Below are 21,253 nucleotides of genomic sequence, written 5' to 3'. Positions count from 1 at the left end.
AACCTGTTATTATTTTATATAACCTTAACACGTTGAGGACGGCGTGTACCACCGGTGGTACACACGCGTCTGGTCTGTGGGACGGCGTGTACCACCGGTGGTACACGGCTCATTTGAAACGAGACTTATTCATTTTTGACTACGCCACTGGTTAGGTTATATCTTCTCCTCGTTTCACCTATACAATCCGGGCCTTGCATCTTTGTCATCAAATGTGTCACTCAGATTACATATTATAATAAATAGTGACCGACCAAAGTTTCAGTTTTGGCTTCAAATTTGGTTTCGGCCAAAAATTGGCTGAAACTTTTGGCAGAACCGAAACTCAGTGTTCGTGAATTATTGTGCGTCGTTCGGCTAACTCGCGGCTAAGTCGTGGTCGTCACTTGCCGTCTCAGTTCGCACATAGTTTCGGTCGGACTCTAAAGTTAAAGGCATTCATTACAAAGAAAATAAATAAATGGCGACGCAACTGTAAAAACAATCGCTTTTTGATACAGCAACGCATAACCACCAGTGGCGCACAGCTGAATTAATTGGACGGAGTTGAAAATGCTCAAACGCCGCCCGATGCGACAGACACCCAAAAACCGCGCCGTCCTCAACGTGTTAAATGTGATGATGTACCTTTCCGGAGAATGGTAATCCTGGTTTGTATCGTCTGCGCATTTCTCTGCCGAAACGTAGTTCAACGTAGTGCTCTTCAGCGGCGGCCACATCAGGAATGCCACCGCCCGCCCCCGGCGCCACTTCGATGGGAGCGGTGAATTCATTGCCTTGCACTTCGACGTGAATTGACCAACGGCCGAAACGCACAAACTCTGACAGCGGTAAATTGAATGATTTCACGCCTGCAAATGGGATTTTTATGAGAAAATGGTATCGACATAAAATAAAAATGTTACCTTCGTCCAGTGACACTTGATCCCAGAATGCGACCTTTGTCCCGGCCGGGTCCATCACACTCACTGTACCCGTTGCGCTGGAGGCGATTTGCAGATCGTGATCCAGAGCCAACACCCAAAAAGAAACTGCAAAAAAAGCAAAGAAAAAAAAGAATTTTTTGTGAAACGAAAAAAATCTACTTTGGCACTTAATTTTTTGTTTCATTTAGTTTGCGCTTTATTTTCAGTTTATTTAGGAGATTTGCGATTCAAGCGTGCGTCCCAAGAATGCCGGCGAGCAAGTAAAGCGAAGGATTAGCTCTCGTCTCTCGCCTCATCCTCTCTTCAAGACGTTTTTGTAAATCGGCGCCACAAAAAGTAATCCGCTTTTTGCGCTGGCGAAACCCAAGTCCACGAGAAATCCTCTAATTCTAATAAACCCACTTCTTTGTCTCGACGCAAATAAAATGCACTCCTAATTTAGAAATTATTTTTCCCGGGGACACAGCATAATAAATGTTTTCGTGAAGTTTGGCAAACATTTCGGCACAGCACCCAGACGATTTGTTCGCTTGGCGCTTGCGATTTATGAACGTCCGAAAGTCATCCTCTCGACTAGGCTAACTTTTTGTTGTGCGTCTTTTATTCGCTTTCCGGCGCGCATTATTCACCGTGACGCAAGTGTCACGAGTTCGAAACAACAAACGATAAATGTATCGGCGGACGTGCGACCCGAGCCGGAACGCAAACTTACTCCAAATCTCGTCCACTGCTCAGAAGAGTGGAAAACCGTGAAAATCCAAACAGCGCGCAAAGACATTCCGCTCGTATTTTAAACTTTGTGTAACTACACAAACAAAGTCATTGTGTCACGTCACGTAACAAGTAAATAACAAAAGTCATTTTTATTTCGTTTTAAACCCGGCAGATGTCGCTAGGTGTATTACAAATGTTGAAAATACCAAATCTTCAATTGCATTTGTTTAGTTTTATTTGTTTTTTTTAGACTGCGGGCGCCTGCAACTCAAACTTTCGCGTGCCGACAGATTGGAGGAGTTTTAATGAATGTTAAAAGCGGAGTGAAACATTAATGCGCCCGAGTGCCACGCGACGATGAGGACAAAAGTTCACAACTTGTTTGTTTGCATTCATTTCGCAGCGAGCGCGCCCTGCGCGCAGATAATAAATAGCGAAATAACTCGTAATAAAAATCGTCGCTGCAGGTTCTACGCGAGTGCATGTTCGGGTCGGTGGAAGAGAGCATTAACAGATTACGAATTATGAGCGCTCGCTTATAGTTTTACGAGTTGCGAATGAAAAGTGTCGGCGAGTTTTGGGCGTGCTAATGGTCGGCAGTCGGAGTGAAATCGTAAAATCCGAAGGGATTTTCACGTCGGGCGTGATTAACACTTTTAATTGAAATGGCAAGTCGTATGTTTTAAACTCGTTTGATATTTTTCGCACCAAGCATCGTTTCCGAAAGCAAATTAATTAAATATTGACGCAGAACGAATGATACTCACGTAGTAGTATTAGAATTGGAATTAGTAAGGAATGCTGGCGCGGAGCAGTAAGAAATTGAGATGTATTCCAACGATTGCTAATTGAGTTAGAGGCGGTGTTACGTAACGACGAACGAGAAAAACGAGCAACGACCGAGAGAGGAGGCGGTTTTCCAGCGCGTCGAACATTTCGATCGAGTTTAATATTAATTTCGATTCGCAATTTCGTTTCTTTCATTTTGTTCGCCCCCTTACACAGACAATAATTCATCGCAAGGTGCTTGGATATTAGATATATTCAACCGTGTTTGGGAAATATACTTAAATGGATGCCGCGGGCTTTGTGTACATTATGCAAACGTTGTAATATTCAAGATATGTAGTAATGTTCACAAGTGCACACATCATATTATTACACGTGAAGATATATTACATTGAGCATTCAATAATACTGCGGTGTCATTTCTATCTTATTGTAGATATAGACCGACATTATTTTTTTCTCGGCAAGTTATAACATAACCTTTTTTATAATGTTATGTAACTATCAGCGCCATCTATAATTCTATTTGTGAAATATATCATTGGACGCGTTTTATATAAATGTTGAAATATGATAATGAACAGACAAATTCGGTTGAATAATCATACAATATTTTGATATGAAATTCATTCTGTGACTGATATTATCAAAGAATAAATAACCAAATAATCTGCATTAATTTCTGAATTTACCTATGATTCACTATGCATGATTCGTGTTAAATAGTGATCAATGCATTGTGTGTGGAATTAAATTTAAATTTGATGAAATGTAGGAATTTATATTTTAGTTTAGTTTATATTTTAAACGCAAGATGGGTCTTTATTACTTCTTATATGGTAAATACATTATTATTGAATATAGGGTAAAGCAGGTATAAGCTTCGTCACTCTGGTTTCCCTTCAAAGCGAATAAATCTTTCGCCTTTTACTAAAGATTTCCGTGGAGGGGAACAACTCAAATGAGTCTGTAAGAATTTTTTACAGGCCCGGCTTTTAGCTGGGCCATCTAAACAAATCAAAACATAATTTTAAATTTTTTTAGTTTAATGTTCAGACAACATTGCTGATTTAAAAGAATATTTTATTGATTTTACCAATAAATAATACTCAACTCACACTTCACTCACTGACCTTGTTTACCGACTACTGTTTAGCTAAATAAACCTTTGCCGGAAGTAGAAATAAAAAGAAGTGATTGTAAAGAAGAAGTCACAGGAGAAAAAGTAGGGCGATATTTTTTCTAGTCTGGTCTAGCGCGCCAAGCAGTGGATTACGAAAGTTTAACTTGCTTTGAAGTCAAAAACACGCGGCTATATCATTATTTAACGTCCATTAGAGGACGCATTCGAAGGAGTTTTATCGGAGTTACAACTCGTAAAATCGCAGAGGAGAGCACAGAAAAAAAAACACAAGTTGCCAAGGAGAAAAGAAAATCCAGCAAAGTTTTTTCTTGGCTTTAATTTTATAATGTATCAACTTTAAAAGTTTAGTTCAACCTGGGTGCAATTTTTAACGAGATGGTCGTTAATTGTTTTCTTTAAAGCGTTTTAAGCGTTTAGTAAGTATTGTTGGTGCAGGTACAGTGTATATTGCTTACAAAGCGGGTTACCTATGCTCAATTTCCGTTGGATTCAATTTTTTTGTTTATTTTTGATTTTTGAATAAAATATGATTCTCACCTTTCTCGCTGGGCGAGTATGCATGCTTGGCGGGCCGAATAATAACATCCCTGACCGGCCCGACGAGTCTCATCTGCGACGAGCTCCGCAGTTGGCATTCATCGCTTGCATTGGCGACAGTGTTGGTGGCGACGGCGGCGGCACTGCTTCCGGTGCAATTCACGAGCGTCTGTAGCAGGAACGCGCCCGCCAAGTCAGCCGGAACTTCCAACGGCAGAATGCCATGACCTAGAAGCAAAGAAACGTTTTTCATTAAAGTACACTCGAAATGCGAATTAAATCGTTCGTAAATGAACAATGAGTGCCTGCGCTCGAACGGAATATCGTTATTCCGCCACCTAGTGACCTGGATCTGACCTAATTGGACATTGTTTGCACTCATATTTTTACTGCACTTCACTGCCGGCCAATTTACTCTGAACAAAATACACACACACCCTGAAGAGATAAAATAAGTAATAAAGTTGAGAGACAATTGGTAGGCAAACATAAATTTTTTGCAGCGTGTCACGGTCTAGACGCACAAAAAGGCATATAGAGACGTCCAGGAGATGTCGGGTTCTCGGAGCTATTGATTCAAGGACCTCTCGGGAATAACGCGATGACTTCGTGCCGAGGAGAATTGCGTTTTCGTATATTTGTGTTTGTGTTTCACTCCGACTTTGGAAAACATTGTGTGGGCTCAATATTGGCGAAAAGCCTACCAACTTTTCGTCATTCAAATCAATTCAGGCTGACAAACAACATTAAAAATTCATTCGTGTCAAAGTCAAAGTCAAAACAAGTTCATAAGTTCAAAACACAAATATTAAACAAGAGAGAGAATAAGCAAAAGTAATTTGCATGCTTGGCCTAAATTTTTTTTTCTTCCTGCTATAAAACTCAACGAAACAAAAGAAAACCAACCGAGATAAGCGCGTCGGCGTCGTCACGCTCAAACATTTTCGCTTCTTCGGCATGCAGATAAAGCATTATTGCTATTGTTTCGTCTCTCGCCGTTTCGCTTTCCGGATTATCTGAGTCTTGGGGCGCGAATATTTGTATATTCAAAAGACGAGCGCCCGCGTCGAAAGCGATGTGTCGGTCGTGCGCCAGTCAGAAGTTAATTTCCTCGTTTCCAGGAGGCGGCGCGGCGCGAGGACGTCGTCGTCGTTTTCGGACTTGAATGCGCTGTGTACGTGTTTCGTGTGGCGCAGCAACTTCAGCGTCATTATTGTAATTTCCTGGCCATTAAGCCCGCATGCTTCAAATCCAACTATTCTATTTCCTCTCGAAAATTCTTATCCTGAAGATTTCTGATTTCTCATTTCTCCTTTTTGGTCAATTGACATAAACATAGACAAAGTGTTTTTAAAGTTGCCTACCTTTACATCATTCTAACTCAGTTTATTAAAATAACAGAATAATAAATAAAAGAAAATTGAGTGGTGAAAATGCAAAAGTATAAATTACTAGCTTTTGCCTAGCTTTTTACTTTGCTTTTGCTACCGGTGCAATTCTATCAATAAGATTCGCCATTTTATTTTAAAGAAATTAATTATATAAAGAATTGCTAATATTGCACTTCAGCGCGCCATCTCGGATTCAAGTATTTAACTATAACTATGATTAAATCTCAATGCCAACTTTTATCCTATAGAAAAGGGCTGTCTTTAGGGTCTTTCCGGCAATTATTCTCGCCGTAAAAACCATCCTTTGACATTAACGAACATTTGAAAAAAAGAATTGGTCAAATTGGCCTAAGCGTTGTTGAATTATGCGCTTACCAACAGATTTAGCGATTTATTTTCATATTATAGTTTATATTTTTAAGGCTGAAAGAGCTTAGGGCAATATTTTCTATTAAAATTTAATCTTTTAATAATATTTTGAAGAAAATTTTGCATAAAACATTCAAGTTTTCATGATAAAACGTTTCTTTCTTTTATGATTCTACACTTTTCAATATTTCACAAACCCACCATCGCATTTGTAGCACTCAAACACATAACAAATCCCATTCTGTCTATATTTTCGCGCATTAAATCCATAAATCAGATTTCCGTACATGTCCTCGCTGCGAACGCGCTGACTCCGAAGCTCATGCATGGATTGCTCAGTTCGAATAAACCGGAAATTGGGACAGTGCGCCGTGCGCGCGATGATGAATGGCGTGCGAAAAGCGCGCCGTCGTTTTTCCGGCGCGCCCGGCCCGTCCCGCTTTATTCACACTCCTCATTTTTTTTTCATTTTACGTCGGAGCGCATAAGTCACGATAATCCAGTGCACAAAGCCGTTTTTAAATCACTTCGAAATTTGTCTTCGCTCGCATCCTCCGTATATATTCCTCTGATTGCAAAGACGGATAGCGCAAAATATTTCATTCAATATTTTCAAATGCAATATTGCTTGAAATATCGTTCAGTAGTGAATGTTGAATAAACAAGTCGGAAGCGGACGTTGGCAGGAAGCGCGTCGAATCACCGCGTGACTTTCGCAAAGAAAGCCACCGGCGGTGAAGTGAAGAATCCGAAGAAGGGTGAAAACTTGCAGGAAAGTTGATGTGAAGCGATGGCAACGAAAGGTATGCCGAACAAAAGCGCAACGCAACCTTGCGCCCCCTTCGGCCGCGTGTCGGCCGTGTTGAAAGTTGTAATATTGTTATTATTACGTTTGGGGCTCGAAAGTTACCGCCCGCGAGTGCCGGGAACTTCCTACCAAGTTAGCATTACTTTGCAACCTTTGCAATCATCTTTTCAGCAAGGTGCAAGGAATTGATGGAAAGTCAAGGAGACTAACAACGTACTCAACAATATAAAAAAATTAATTTTAGTTTTAGTTTTTTTTTGTTTTTTAATCTTGTAAACCGTAAAATTAAAACTTTTAATATAATAAAATAAAATATGTAAAAAGTGTACCGTAGCGCCATCTACATTTGAATTAGACAACTATAAACGTGATTGAATCATCATATTAACTTTAATCTCTTATTTTAACCGCTATACATTAAATTTTGGCTTAAATTAGCCTATTTGCTTTTTCTTAATTAAGCATATCTATATAACAAAATTGATCAAAATTGGTTTAGTAGTTTATGCGTGAAAGCGTATCAAATATACATTCACACAAAAGTTTAGAAAATAAAATAAAGAACCGAATTTATGTGAATTTGTTATTTATTTTTTATATCGTTGCATAATATATTGTAAGTATTATTGCGATATGAATCGAGCTGTTTCCTGGAAGTAAAATCGATCAAAACATTTGAAAACGCTGCATTGTTTTTCCATTATTTCCATTAAACATTTCTCTTGCATGAGGCGTACGTCAACGTAACGAAAGCGTCGCTTTCAGTGCAAAGCTATGTCGGCTACGAATAATTGAATGCTGAATGCGATATTGTTTTGTTTCAATACGTTTGAAGCGCAACGTCGAACCGCTTAGAAAATCGTTTCAAGTGTATACAGTGTGTCTCTGCTGTAATCGAATTGCAACAAAAAACAGTATACAGAACTACATTGCAACTGCATACAAAAATATCTAGATTGCGAATATTTCTATCTGAAGTTGTTTGTTGTCTTAGGATTACACAGTCATGCGGTGTAGAAGTGCGAATGTGCAGCATGCATGCAGGTAACAAAGGGTTGGCTAGGATTACGGTGTGGAAACGATGCGGAAGTCGGTTTGGCGTTGCCGCATAAATGTTTGCATAAGAAGGCAAGTGCGCGCGCGCGAGCGCACAAAGAACGCGTTACTGTCATTAGACGGGATTTCCGCTGGGACGCCATCGTCGCCGCCAATAAAAGAAAATGAACGCCACACACTAGCGTAAAACCACAACGCTTATAAATATACAATGCGTTTGTCTACTGCAAAACTAAATTTATTTTTATTTTCGATTTTTCTGTAATATTACGTCATAAAAACGAATTTCCGCAATGTCTACATCTATAGAAGCGCATAGTTGTTGTTCTATGTTTTAGGGTAGGGTAGGTATAGAATTTTTGGAGCATGTGTTCTGGGTTAAATCCTCCTGAATGTATTGCATGCAATGTCCGGTCGAGCGAGCATATACACACTCTAGCCGTAACCGGAATGTAATTTTCAATTTTCCATTTTCTAAATGTCCCAGTTTTCGCATTCCTCGTACAGTTTTGCAGGACGCTTCGAGGAATCAATGCATTGTAGGCGGGGATCAAATCAGCAGTTCATATCCTGTGTTAGCAAACGGTTCAAAATAGATCAAATAGCAAAAATCCAACAAATGCATTGATAACATTTTTGGAAAATTAAAGTAAAAATAAAATTGTGTCATTTATATAAGTTTAAAATTTTTTTAATGCATGATATATAACATTCAACTAATGAATAATATACTATTTGCTTTTTTAACATCATTACCTAATAAAAAACGCGTTGTATAAAAATTGTGCAGAATTTTACTCTCCAGGGAAATTAAATAAAATAGACGTCATTTCCTTATACAAATACTACATCAGTGTTTTATTCTCTTTTGTAAAAATTATATACCATGTAATTTACGATTTCTTTGTAAAGTAACTGTATAATTATAATGTGGGTATGTGAGTATGTGAAAATTGTTGGTGGCGGCAACGCGGCGCCGCGCTCATAGAAGAAAAACAGATTAAATCGCTTTACTCTTTGTGCACTGGCGGGTGGGTGCTGGAAGCGGGCCGAAACTATAACATAATCCACTGTGTAAGCGCCGACGCCGTCGCCGGCTCCGCATCTGCCGCCCGTTCAATTTCACCGCTTGTTTTCCGCGGCGCGCTGGTGCGAGCCGGCAGCGGAGGCACTTTGAAAACGTTGTTTGCTCATCGACGTATGTAACTACGAAGCCCACCACTCCTACCACCCAGGAATCCTGCATTGATACACACAGAAGCGGCGCTGATGAGATGAAGCGAACCGCACCGGGATCCGAAGTGAGTTTCAAGGAAAATTCAACATCAAACGATTAGAGATTACCGATTTGCTCTCGATCATCAGCTACACTACCCAACACACACACATCTATAGAGTATCTCGATAAGGTCGCATATACACACTGTATATGTTTTTATATTTTTCCACCCGTCAGAAGGGCTTAGTTTGGAACTGATGAAGCAAAGCAGTTGTGGTTGGCGCGTGTCAATAAAGAAGACGACGGATTGATTTTGTGCAAGGACGTGCAAACACTCCTTTGGTAAACGAGCAAACATTTGATGTGTCTCTTCGTTTAGATGCCGAACCACTTTTGACATTCCCGAGGAAAATCAAAAATCTGCTGATATTAATTTTGCAATCTTGGAAACACAAGGAACAAAATGAGCCGCTTATTTTGAAAGTGGCCTAACTCCATTTATCTTCAAATCGAGATATTGAAAGTTTTGCGTTTCAATGAATTTAAAAATATAGGTATAAGATACTAAGGAGTCATACTGCTTAAGCGTATCTAAGGATGTTAAATTTAAAGTTCCTGTTAAAATAGTGGCAATTATTAAGTAAATAACGTGCGTTTCCTTATCAAGAATGGAGTTGGGCCACTTTAAAAATTAACAACCAGATTCATTATAAAATTCGAGGATGCCCAAGTCCATTCAACATAATTTAAGATGTTTCAAATTGAAAAACAAAACGTCTTCGTTTCACAGACAGCTTCGTGAAGTAATACATTTTGTTTGTTAAAGTCTGCCAAACCCCTAAACTTCTCAAAAATATTCTTTCTTTCTTCTTCATTATAATTTTTTGTGCACGCATTCCGACAACCACAATCTTTGTTTTCGAAATTTTTTTCTTGAACAATACTTCCGGTTTGACTGCAATATCTTTTTCCTGAATTCTGTTTAATCTTTCGCACTTTTTAGATATATGGTGCATCACTCTTTTCTCCATTGTTATTTGAATCTTCATCCTCTGACGGGGAATATTGTTCTATAATTCTTTTTCTTATTCGCTTTTTTTTTAAATTATTAATTACTATTTCTTCTTCACTATTTGAACTAAGTGGTCTCCTTCTGTTCTTCCTCATGGGTGCAATAATTTCTATAATTTAATATTAAATTTTAAGTTTTATATTAATTAAACGTACAGGTTAATTAACTAACGCAATTGTCCCAAAAATGAGGTGAACTTGTAAATACTAATTAATTGAAATTACCTTCATCGCTGCTTTCCGACATTATCAATAGTAAATATCTTGATTTAACTATAAATGGAGTTAGGCCACTTTCAAACTGCACGGCTCAGTTATTCAATTAATTCGGAAAACTTATGTGTAAAAAAATGTACCGTATTTTCTCTGAATATAAGCAATCTGAAGTGCGTCACTGATAAATAACATGAAGTTGTACATGTAACCATGGTAACCGGCAAAAATTTGAAAAACGGAGTTAGGTCACTTTCAAAATAAACGGCTCAAATACTGAAGCTTCAAACTGCTGTTTTCATTTTTTTTTTCTGCTGCGTGGAAGGTGTACTTTCAATTTCGTCAGAATTCGCCGATGGCGCGCGTGTATGGCTGGAATGTGGAAATGAAATCCCAACCCGGAGACCCGAAACCTGCGCGTGCAATCAGAGAAGGCGGACGCAGAAAAAAACGACATAAGCAAATTGTATTTTACTGCTGACGACGCCCGAACGAATATTTCCGAGCGAATTAAATCTTGTTTGAGGAAGCGCCCGAAGCATCTTTCGAATCATCCGTGATTCGATTTTAAATTATCCTTGCATCGAAAATATTTTATTGCTGACGTCGCGCGCGCGGTAAAATTGAATTGAATTTACAATTTGCGTTTGCGGAGGGTAAAATGTAGCTACAGAAAAATCCGTCTATAGTGATAAAATAATTTTAATAGGTTTGAAAATCGGTGATGCCGAAAGCTGAGGAAATGTAATGACATTCCTCGCGGCAGGATAAATTAAATCTGTGCTCGATTAGGCGCGCAGGAAAGCGCAAGGCTCTGTCGGCGAACGAAAATCGCAATACTAGTTTCACGCGTCAACGGGCCGAAAGATTGTCATTTCGTTCGACATTCGACGTTCGACGACCGACCGACTTTAGAGGACGAGACGTCCATCCAAGAATGTCCTTCTTCTATCTTTCGGTTTTATATCGTAAACATTAAATTCCAGGAGGGAAGTAAAGGAATAACAATTATTTTTATATTGAGAATATTTTATTATTACTTTAACCTATAAAATACAAATTACTTCAGAAAAGGACGTTGTTTTAATCTATAATATAAAAATGAATCACAAAATGTGTTGGTAAGCGCATAACTCAACAACGCGTAGATCAATTTGGCCAATTCTTTTTTAAAATGTTCGTTGAAGTCCAAGGATTGGTTTTAAAGCAAGACAAAATCAAATAATTGCTGGGAAAACCCTAAAGGCAGCCCTTTTCTATAGGATAAAAGTTGGCATTGAGATTTAATCATAGTTATAGTTAAATAGTTGAATCCGAGATGGCGCGCTGATGTGCATTATTAGCAATTCTTTATATAATTAATTTCTTTAAAATAAAACTGCAAATCTTATTGATAGAATTGATACATACTATGTCTAGAACAAGAGAGTAATTACGAATACTCTTAATAAAATAAAATAAAAATGTTTTATAGGATTGTTGCAATACTTTCCAAATTACAACAAGTCCTCAAAAGGAAAAATTCTTTATTTTATTTTCTACAGTTTCTTTTATGTGAAAAAGAATGATATGCAAAGAAAGATTGAATTACCTTTGATTTCCTGCGTTGCTATAACAAGCGGCACGTCATTAGCAAGTGTAGACGGTCCATCTTCGCTGAAATCCTGCGCAGGATCTGGGAGTAGTCGAAGCGTCACATTTAAAGGTTGCAAGCTGGCTGGACCATGCAGAGTGATCAAAACTGCTGTGGTTTTGCCAGGCACAGCTAATTCCGGTGCTACCACTGAGAAGCCACTGGAAATAAAATATAAAAATGTAAAATAGCTCATTTTGTCGGTTAGGTAATTAAATAAGAAAGTTGTTAGCAACATGTGTAAAAGTTACTTTTGCGCACTAGTGTGCAAAAGTACTAATTGATTAATGATTCTTCATTAATTATCGAAAATTCCAGCCCCTTCAGAATGAGCGTGATTAATTCAAATTGAACATTGCGCGTTTCATTAGCGAATGAGTTGTTTGAGAGCGCGTCAGCATTTTGCGCCACTCGCCAGACTTGCCAGATACCAGTTGATTTAGAATTCCATTCCTGCAATATTGTCTTCCAAGATATTTGCGATCTAAATTAAGAATTAAGTATTGATTAAATTAGTGACGTGGCATATTTTCGACTGTGTATATGTGGCTGCCTATATTATAAATCATCCTCGCCCCATCTTGTACAACAACACAGTAACAACTAGTAAGCAACCCTTCTCGCATAATTCGAATCGTAGATCATGCGGTCCCGCAAACGGGCAATCGGCGCACTGTCGGTAATCGCTAGTAATCGAGATTGCTTACGTGGCTTATCGGCGCTTATCATTCCGTGGCATCCTGCGGATGCTGCATGATAGTGTGAGCCGCGCAGTGGGGTAACGGACGCGCACAGATTACGGAATCCATTAGGCGTCGCCGTCTTATGAATTATGCACGCGTTTCATATTCGCGCCCCGTTTCGACGAATTCGACATGCGGCTGATTGGAACGCTATCCCCAAACCGCCCCAACAACGACATTTGATAGGGAGCATATAAATTAACTGCTTATCATGCTTTTGATATGCAAACAGGTTGAACATTTTCATAATTGCTTCTAGAGTGATGCGAAGAAAAATTGTTAGTTTATTTTCTGCATGAGTTACATTATATTCCGGGATTAAAGCAAGTTTTGAGTTGATGAAGAAATTGTCGTAAAGCGAGCGATTTAAAAATCAACTAAATCTGACACTTAATTTTCCAACGGGATAAACACATCAAGTTTAAGCTTGAACACAAACACAAGTTAATTAAATAGTTTTGAAAGTTTTTGCAACTAGAATATATTAAAATATTTAATTTTTATTTGATGTATTGCAGCAGATCATGGATTATTCTTTGTTGTTGTATTGTGATGCTTTGATCACCATAATTGAATTTAATTCTAAAAATCATTTCAATCAAATTACATTATTATATTTCTCTTATAAAAATAATACAGTTTTAGTTATTTATTTTTTACGAATAAACCAATTATCTAAAACATTTATTTTATCAAAATTCTGAAATTATTTATATATTCATTTATTATGGAATCCTTTGTGTTAAAAATTGACACATAATATATTTGCATATGAGTAGAATCCGTCAGGTAATATTTTTCTGTAAAGAAGAATATTCTATGACCCTAAATATATATTTTTTAATTACTAGCTTTTACCCGCAACTTCGTTCCGGTAGTGTTTAATAAAAATGTAATTTGTTTTTCCTCTCTTGTTCTAGACATAGTATATGTCAATTCTATCAATAAGATTCGTCATTTTATTTTTATAGAAATTTATTATATAAAAATTGCAAATATTGCACTTCAGCGCGCCATCTCGGATTCAACTATTTAACTACAATTGAATCTAAATGCCTACTTTTATCCTACAGAAAAGAGCTATCTTTAGTGTTTTCCCAGCAAATATTTAAATTTTTCTCGCCGTAAAAACCATCTTTGGACTTTAACAAACATTAAAAAAAAGCATTGGCCCAATTGGTCCAGGCGGTATTAAGTTATGCGCTTACCAACAAATTTTGCCTTTTATTTTTATATTATTAATGTAGAAACTAAAAATATATACTTCATCACATTAATGTGACGTTACTATATAAATTTGACAAAAAAACCCTGGGGCAACATTTATTACAAACGAGTAGGTATGTTTTTCCGATATATGCGTGATTTGATAGCTGAGCCCAGCTTTAGAATTGAATGAATAATGAAACTGATGCGCAATGCGCGCTCGGATACCCTCGAACATTTGTTTATTTTCATTAACGTTTATTTTATGCAATGCTAACACATTTATTTGCATTTTTAATTAAGGCTTCGTTCGCGGGATTCGTTAATTATTCGCTTACGGATTTATCTTTCACAACTTTAATGGGCGCATCCCTCTCTATATCCTATAAAATGAGCAAATAGCAAAATTCAGTCAACTCGGCTATTTATACATAAGCATTAATAATATCGTATCGTGAGTAGAGAATTGAGCTAAAAGCAATAATTAATTATTCACTGAAGCTTTCATGTGTGTGCTTTTAAGGTTTTCAAGTGAATAAACTTGAAAATATGCTATCATCTTCAAATCGAATTTTGGATTTCAAAATAAATATTTACGTCTGCTAATAAGATCAAATCACTTTTCTGTTTATAATTTTATGAAATATACGTTTTTTATGTAAGCAGCATTGCTTGCAAGTAAAAACTAATGTGAACGCCATCTGTTGGCCGAATCTGTAAGTAAATTGTTGACATTTTGAATAGCGTTCATATTATTTGGATAATAATAGCATCGTCACAAGAAAAAGAAGTAATAAAACGAATAAAAATGGCAGTTCTGCATAATCAGGTCGATTTGGATTCAAAAATGCAAAAGACATTAAACTAAACGCGCCTCGAGCGTACTTTGCGTCGATCTGCGGCGAGTTGGTTGTGGCCCGGGCAGGGTAAAGGTGGAGCGCGCGCATGGATCAGGCCCTAAACTCAAAAAGGACTTTTTATGAGCCATTACGGGGTCGCGTGGACGCACATTAGCTCCCAGCCGGCGGCATTAAAATCATATTACAACATATGGTGATACGCTCACCATCCGGGCTCACGCTTCAGATTACAATCGAAATGTTGAAAACAAAAATGTGCGTCATTAATACCTATACCAATCTACTAAAAATTTAAATTTAATTTTGTAGAATTAATTAGTTGCGTACAAAAACCAATCAGGGATATTATGAGTTTTTAGTAAAAGGGTGACTAATTTCAGTAAATGCAAGACGTGTGGGGAAATTTTGTAGTAAACACGTTAACTGTGTTTACTGCGTTAAGCTTAAATAAGTTACAATCTGCTTAACGCCTTGCCTATTTAATTATAACCTATAAAATATATATATCTTGGTGTTTTCATGTTTAAGCACTAAAATAGTTAATATTCTGGTAAAAACAAAGTAAAAATGTAATTAAATTTTATTTTCTTATTCAAAAGATTTATTTTGTTGAGCTTGTCTACAATAAGAATTGTTATTTCATGTTAAAGAACTGAGAAATCGAATAACAAACTTTAACGCCATCTCTGATAGAAGTATTGAACTATATTTATCATTGCATCTCTATGTAAACTTTTATCCCTTATTTACTCTTCTTTTAATAATAATTTGCAATATTTTAATAATTATTATGCTTTACAGGGCAAAGACAAATCCAAAAAACAATGATCATCAAAATCCGTCCAGCCGTTCTTGAGTTATTGATGTTGTAACTAACACAATTTTCTTTTCTATACGTACAGATTACAGACTCTATAATATCATTGCGAATTCCATGAAGGCATTATATAATTACATTTTGATTCTCAAGTGTGAGAGTCAATCCTAATTACTGAATGTACAAAGACACAGTTGATTATAGATGATCCAAAGGTACGAACTGTGACACCAGTGGCATCGTCGCGCTGGATTACTAATATCACTAATACTCCTGGTGAAAATCGACCTCGTTGCTTGTGATTTTGCGGCTGTGCTCGTCGTTACCAAACGACGGTATCTTTGATATCCTATCGCTTCACCTTGCACTACTGAATTTGCAAATTTGCTTGATCATGTCTATCCAGAAGCCACACGTGCGACACGTGCGCAAATTACGTTCAACGACAAATTGTTGTACCGTCCCAAGGTATAGCTTTCGACCTCGTGCATGGCACCTGAACTTATAGCAACGTGTTTAATCTGGTAATATGGCAATGATGTGTTATATCACTAGGGTTGCCAACCGTAAATTAAAATTTCATATATTATCGTAATATTTTTTATCTAAAAAATTTGAAAAAAAGATTGTTTATAATTTTTAACTATGTATAATATAAAAATAAATTGTAAAATCTGTTGGTAAGCGTATAACTCAACAACGCCAAGATCAATTTGGCCAATTCTTTTTTTTAATGTTTGTTTAAGTCCAAGGATGGTTCTTACAGCGTGAAAAATTCGAATAATTGCCGGGAAAACCCTAAAGACATACTATAGAATATAAGACTATAGAATAAAAGTTAGCATTGAGATTCAATCATAGTTATAGTTAAATAGTTGAATCCTAGATGGCGCGCTGAAGTGCATTATTAGCAATTCTTTATATAATTAATTTCTTTAAAATAAAATTGCGAATCTTATTGATATAATTGACACATACTATGTCTAGAACAAGAGAGTAAAAACAAATTACATTTTTATTAAACACTACCGGGACGAAGTCGCGGTCAAAACTAATATAATATATTCTTTTAAAACTTACGGTAACCCTGTTTTAGAATATCTATATGATAAGTCATGTCCATGTTATATTAATCCTTGTTACAAGAGGATTACCTGACAAAGGACAGACGCCTAAGGAAACATCGATAATTAATTAAGTCATATTTGAAATTATTTCTTCATCAAGTCACATTCCCTGCAGTATAATGAATAAATAGCTTTCATTAAACTGCAATAAATTCCATAATATAATGTTGGCGAGCGTAGTAGTGTCGAAAATTGCGACGCGTTGAATCGAAAAGTTCATCGCCAATGCGACTGCACACCGAATTCGAACCGGGGGGCGGCGGTGGTGGCGTGCGACGGTTTGCTATATCACGGTTCGTTGCGGTTATGCTGTGATAGACGCCCGCTGGCTCGTGGGCAGTGGTAGAAGGGCGCGTTTTCAATTTCGTGCGCGTTTTCCGGTCGACGGCGTATTTTGAGCGCACCGATGATGCAGCACGGGTGCCAATGTGATGCACTTCACTAATTAGTCAGTGCGATCGTTAATATCTGAATGCCTCAAACAGGTAGATAATCAACGAATTTCTCTGGTTAATTATTAATTAACAAATTTTTAGTTCAAATCGTAAAGCATTGCTGTGTTTGAAATATTTTTAATTGCAAAACTTTGCTGCACTAACAAATCCCTGTTCCGATTAGAAATTCACGCTGCGCGCAGTCATTAATGATCGAATTTATAAAGCCCACTTAAAATCGCAAATCTCGTCGCTCTCCCGGCCGCCGTAAATCCCGAAATCTTCAATTTGAATTTGAATATCTCGAGGAGCGCGTCGGCGGCGGCGGGCCGAGAAAGTGCGGCTTTGTTTCCTCGTCGCGCATCCATCCCATTACAGCGACAAACTCCCAATACGCAATTAAACAACAATCAGGCGCGAATCCGTTCCGCGGCTGCACATTGTGTACGCGCGCGGCGAGTTAAATTCGTAAATTCGAGATCTAGCCGAGGCGAGCGAGATTGAGATCCATCCAACCAAAGGGCGTAAGCCGCGAGCGAAGGACGCCCCGAGACGAGAGAAAAACAACTCCACTCTAAACTCTCTGGCAGTAAGCAGACGACCGAGGAGAGGAAGGAGCACGAGTTGAATTGAATTGCGAGGATTCATCGTGCAGACAGGCCGGCGGATCGATTTTGACGAGATGAGGAGCAAAATCGCTGAGATTTCCACACATTTCAGGCAAGATCTGTGTGATTTGCATTACGACACACTTGGAAATTGATGTGATATCAATAAATGCTAGTGTTTTATATTAAAAATCGTGCATTGTAAAATTCTATGTTTAAAACACAAAACAAAAATATTGCTGAAATTTTTACAAACATATTCCAAGGAAAATCGAATAAAAATTGATCTGTTTATATAGATGTCGCCTCGGGAGGTTTATGTGTCGTTCAAGCGTTTGTATGAGAAGCACTCTGCGTCGAGAAGCAAAGGAGTAAATCTATGTGCGCTTAGTGCAAATATATTATCATGAAAATAGGATCGTCCGTTACGCTCGCAGTCGTCTATCTATATCTAAATAATTGCCTGGCGCTGCTGCCGCCGCCGCCGCCGTCGACCTGCTTTATGACGCTTTCTCGCGCACGCTTTACCAACCACGCCGCCACACCGCCGCAAATCAGCATATTTTGCCATTCCGTTTTGCATTTTTATTAAAAAATTTCGCGCGCTGTGATTTTTCTCCTCAAGAACTCAAGGACGAATGATGTATATATTTTTTGGTTATGTTTTCTCTACTCTACTATCACCCACAAATAAATCGAGGCAATGTATATACTTACCACGCCCTCTACATTGTTGTGCAAAAAGTTTCCTAACCTCAATTGTATACTAGGTTATAATCATAAATGATGTTTATTGACATGGGAATATCTTTGTTTCATTGCGGTGAGTCACTTAACGAGCGCCGGCGCGTGCATTAAAACCCTCGACAAAACCCAAAGGTAAAAACCGCACGGATCCAACGAAGCGCAGCGCAAAACGAAGCGCAAACGAAGCGCATTAAATGAAGAGACCCAGCCACCCTCGCATACGCATTATACACGTGGTTCCCGAGACAAGACCGGCTTTATTTCGAGCTATAATTCCGCATAAATGTTGTACAAATTTATACAGCGCTGTTGGTGAGGGAATTGGCATTGGTGCATTGCTAAATAAACGTAGACGCAATGGAATTCCGGGTAAGGAGCATCAAAACGGCACACCGTAAAACTTTAGGTACTTTCAGGGATACGAGATACAGGAAATAACATTTTACGTGCGCTGCATCTGTTCTTTGTGTGCCAAGTCACTCGACATGCACGCTTCGCCGGCAATTGCATTTGGCATTAAAAGTAAAACATTGACTAGGTCGATAGTATCTTCAAAACGAAGAGGAAAAGCGAGGCACTCGATTTTAATAAGCGTATACGAGTAGTACGCTGGTAATTTGAGAAATAAAGTGCATCAATAAAATTTTATACTCTTTCCGTAATGAAGCACTGTTATGGTTGAATTTTCCGTGTTAGCACATAATTGAAATATTTCGGTGGCAATTAATAAAATTTCTGCCAGAGTCAGCGGTATAAAAGACCCCGAAGGAAGAAATACATCAAAAAGGTGGAGATGTGTGCTGAAATCAAAGAAAAACGTCCCCTATAGAATAACCGCTTTGATAGGGACAGAGTGACTTGTGGAGGTTGTGGGGTTATGCCTACATACACGGAAAATGCGAGGAAACCTGGAAAATTGGGGTGACGTCGTCATCGCTAAGTAACTAAACCGCCATAGACAACCTGGGTGCGATCCCCATGAGTTTTTCGGGTTTCTTTTTGCGTTCCAATATTTTATACGGATCCCTTAACACGTTTCAACTTGAATTCATTTATTTCACATTCTAAGAAATAAAATTTTTATTTTTTATTAAACAGATGCGTAATATTTGTATTATTCAAATATAACAGAATGTTTTATGCGTTCTGTTAAATTCGAGAGGTTTCGATAGAAATTCCATCTGTACATGTGTATAATTCAATTTTGCTCGGCTAATATTAGCTTTGTGTATATCGTCCTTTCCGCTTTCGAGGCGTCCTATCTTCCCGCGGCTTGCAAAGCGAAATAACCTAATACCGTGTTGAAAACTCGGCCGCTCCGCATGACCGCGTTTCGGCCACTCTTCAATTAAAAATCCGCACAAAGAGATCCACATGACACACATATCCTCATAACTGTAGTGGTTGTTTACCGACGTGTGCTTTGGCAAATAAACAAAAATACACAAACAAATCCCGTTTGTGGATAATCGTTTATGTTTCATACAAAAATTTACATAATAAACATTTATTCGTGTTTGTATTTGTTTGGAACATTGATAATCGTTGTCAAACACTTGAAATCGTTTGATATTGATTTCAATTTTTTAGTGCGTATTTCAATTATCCGATATTGCGTTGGGAAATTAATTATTTATGTGAGATTGTTTTCATGTCGCTGTCGTCTTGTATTAAATTTATGTCTCGCTGTCGCTCAGTTCTTGCCCGTATTCGTACAACGGTCGAACAATGTGAGCAAACTTGCAAATTTGCAATTCATGCGCGAACGCCACTCGCCGACATTGCTAATTACAACCGCCCGATCTAATTAATACACGCTGACACGTGAACATGCGCGATACAATGTACAATATGCAAGTATGGTTAACCTAGATTTTCACAATTTCTATTTTCTACTGCGGAGCACAAAAATGTAATTACAAACTTTCAAATCAAAATTGTGGTTGCTTTCCATTAACATGACATTTTTCTGTGGATGTGAATATCATTTTATTCTATAATTTTCTTTCTGCTCATCTATAATAGAAAAATAAATCGCAAAATCTGTTGGTAAGCGCATAACTCAACAACGCCTAGACCAATTTGGCCAATTCTTTTTTTAAACGTTCGTTGAAGTCCAAGGAAGGTTTTTACGACAAGTAAAATTTTAAAAGTTGCCGGGAAAACCCTAAAAGCAGCCCTTTTCTATAGGATAAAAGTTGGCATTGAGATTCAATCATAGTTATAGTTAAATAGTTGAATCCAAGATGGCGTGCTGAAGTGCAATATTAGCAATTCTTTATATAATTAATTTCTTTAAAATAAAATTGCGAATCTTTTTGATAGAATTGACACAACTATGTCTAGAACAAGAGAGTAAAAACGAGTTACATTTTTATTAAACACTACCTCGACAATTGAGACTTGATTACCCAATAAATTAAAACTTTTGACATTTTTAACATGTCATGTTAAAACCAGACTCATAAATAAAATTAATATGTAAGAGATGCTTCCATTGTGACGTCAAGATTTATAGCGCAGTAGATGATAATTTTGACAAATTTCTGTCCCACTCACAAGCCAAGAACACATCAAAGACATTGAACTAGAACTTTCTCCCCCTTGCCAAGACATTGCCGTGAATACAAAGCGGGCGGAATGTGAACATTGAACATATTGCCAGATTACGTGCCAAGGACAAGGACATGGCTTTAATGAAGCAAGAAATTCTATCTCGACAAGCAATCATTCCCTCTTTTCGTCACTATGAGTATTGCTGCTCCCATTCATCTCAGATCTTAATGCTAGGATGCTTTCACCATTCGTGGCCATCCTTCAACCGTCAGCCTTAGCAGCAAA

General features: G+C 37.7%; 1 protein-coding gene, 1 long non-coding RNA gene and 1 other non-coding gene across 3 annotated transcripts in view; 1 reads left to right on the top strand and 2 right to left on the bottom strand.

Moving 5' to 3' along the window:
* The window catches only part of LOC135801330 (C3 and PZP-like alpha-2-macroglobulin domain-containing protein 8), a 59,503-nt gene that overhangs the window by 17,880 nt on the left and 20,370 nt on the right, over positions 1-21,253 (bottom strand). Inside the window, exons 3-6 of the mRNA XM_065314767.1 lie at positions 11,829-12,031; positions 4,111-4,338; positions 906-1,031; positions 628-851 (exon numbers count right to left, since the gene is read on the bottom strand). Of these exons, the coding sequence (XP_065170839.1) occupies positions 628-851; positions 906-1,031; positions 4,111-4,338; positions 11,829-12,031 (781 nt within the window). The remainder of the gene's footprint in view (positions 1-627; positions 852-905; positions 1,032-4,110; positions 4,339-11,828; positions 12,032-21,253) is intronic.
* On the top strand, positions 3,316-3,435 carry LOC135801549 (U5 spliceosomal RNA). The gene has a single exon (XR_010550393.1). It is a non-coding gene; the product is annotated as a U5 spliceosomal RNA (small nuclear RNA).
* LOC135801336 (uncharacterized) lies at positions 9,685-10,497 on the bottom strand. Its single transcript, XR_010550355.1, has 2 exons — positions 10,250-10,497; positions 9,685-10,134 (listed from the first exon to the last, which is right to left on the bottom strand). It is a non-coding gene; the product is annotated as an uncharacterized lncRNA (long non-coding RNA).

This window comes from Atheta coriaria, unplaced genomic scaffold (assembly GCF_025399875.1).
Source record: "Atheta coriaria isolate IRGN ID8LTWV9N9 unplaced genomic scaffold, Caltech_Dcor_3.1 hic_scaffold_10_pilon, whole genome shotgun sequence".
Taxonomy (NCBI): Eukaryota; Metazoa; Arthropoda; class Insecta; order Coleoptera; family Staphylinidae; genus Dalotia; species Dalotia coriaria.
The sequence above is the reverse complement of the archived record's forward strand: the minus strand, read 5'-3'. Positions and strand labels throughout refer to the sequence as shown.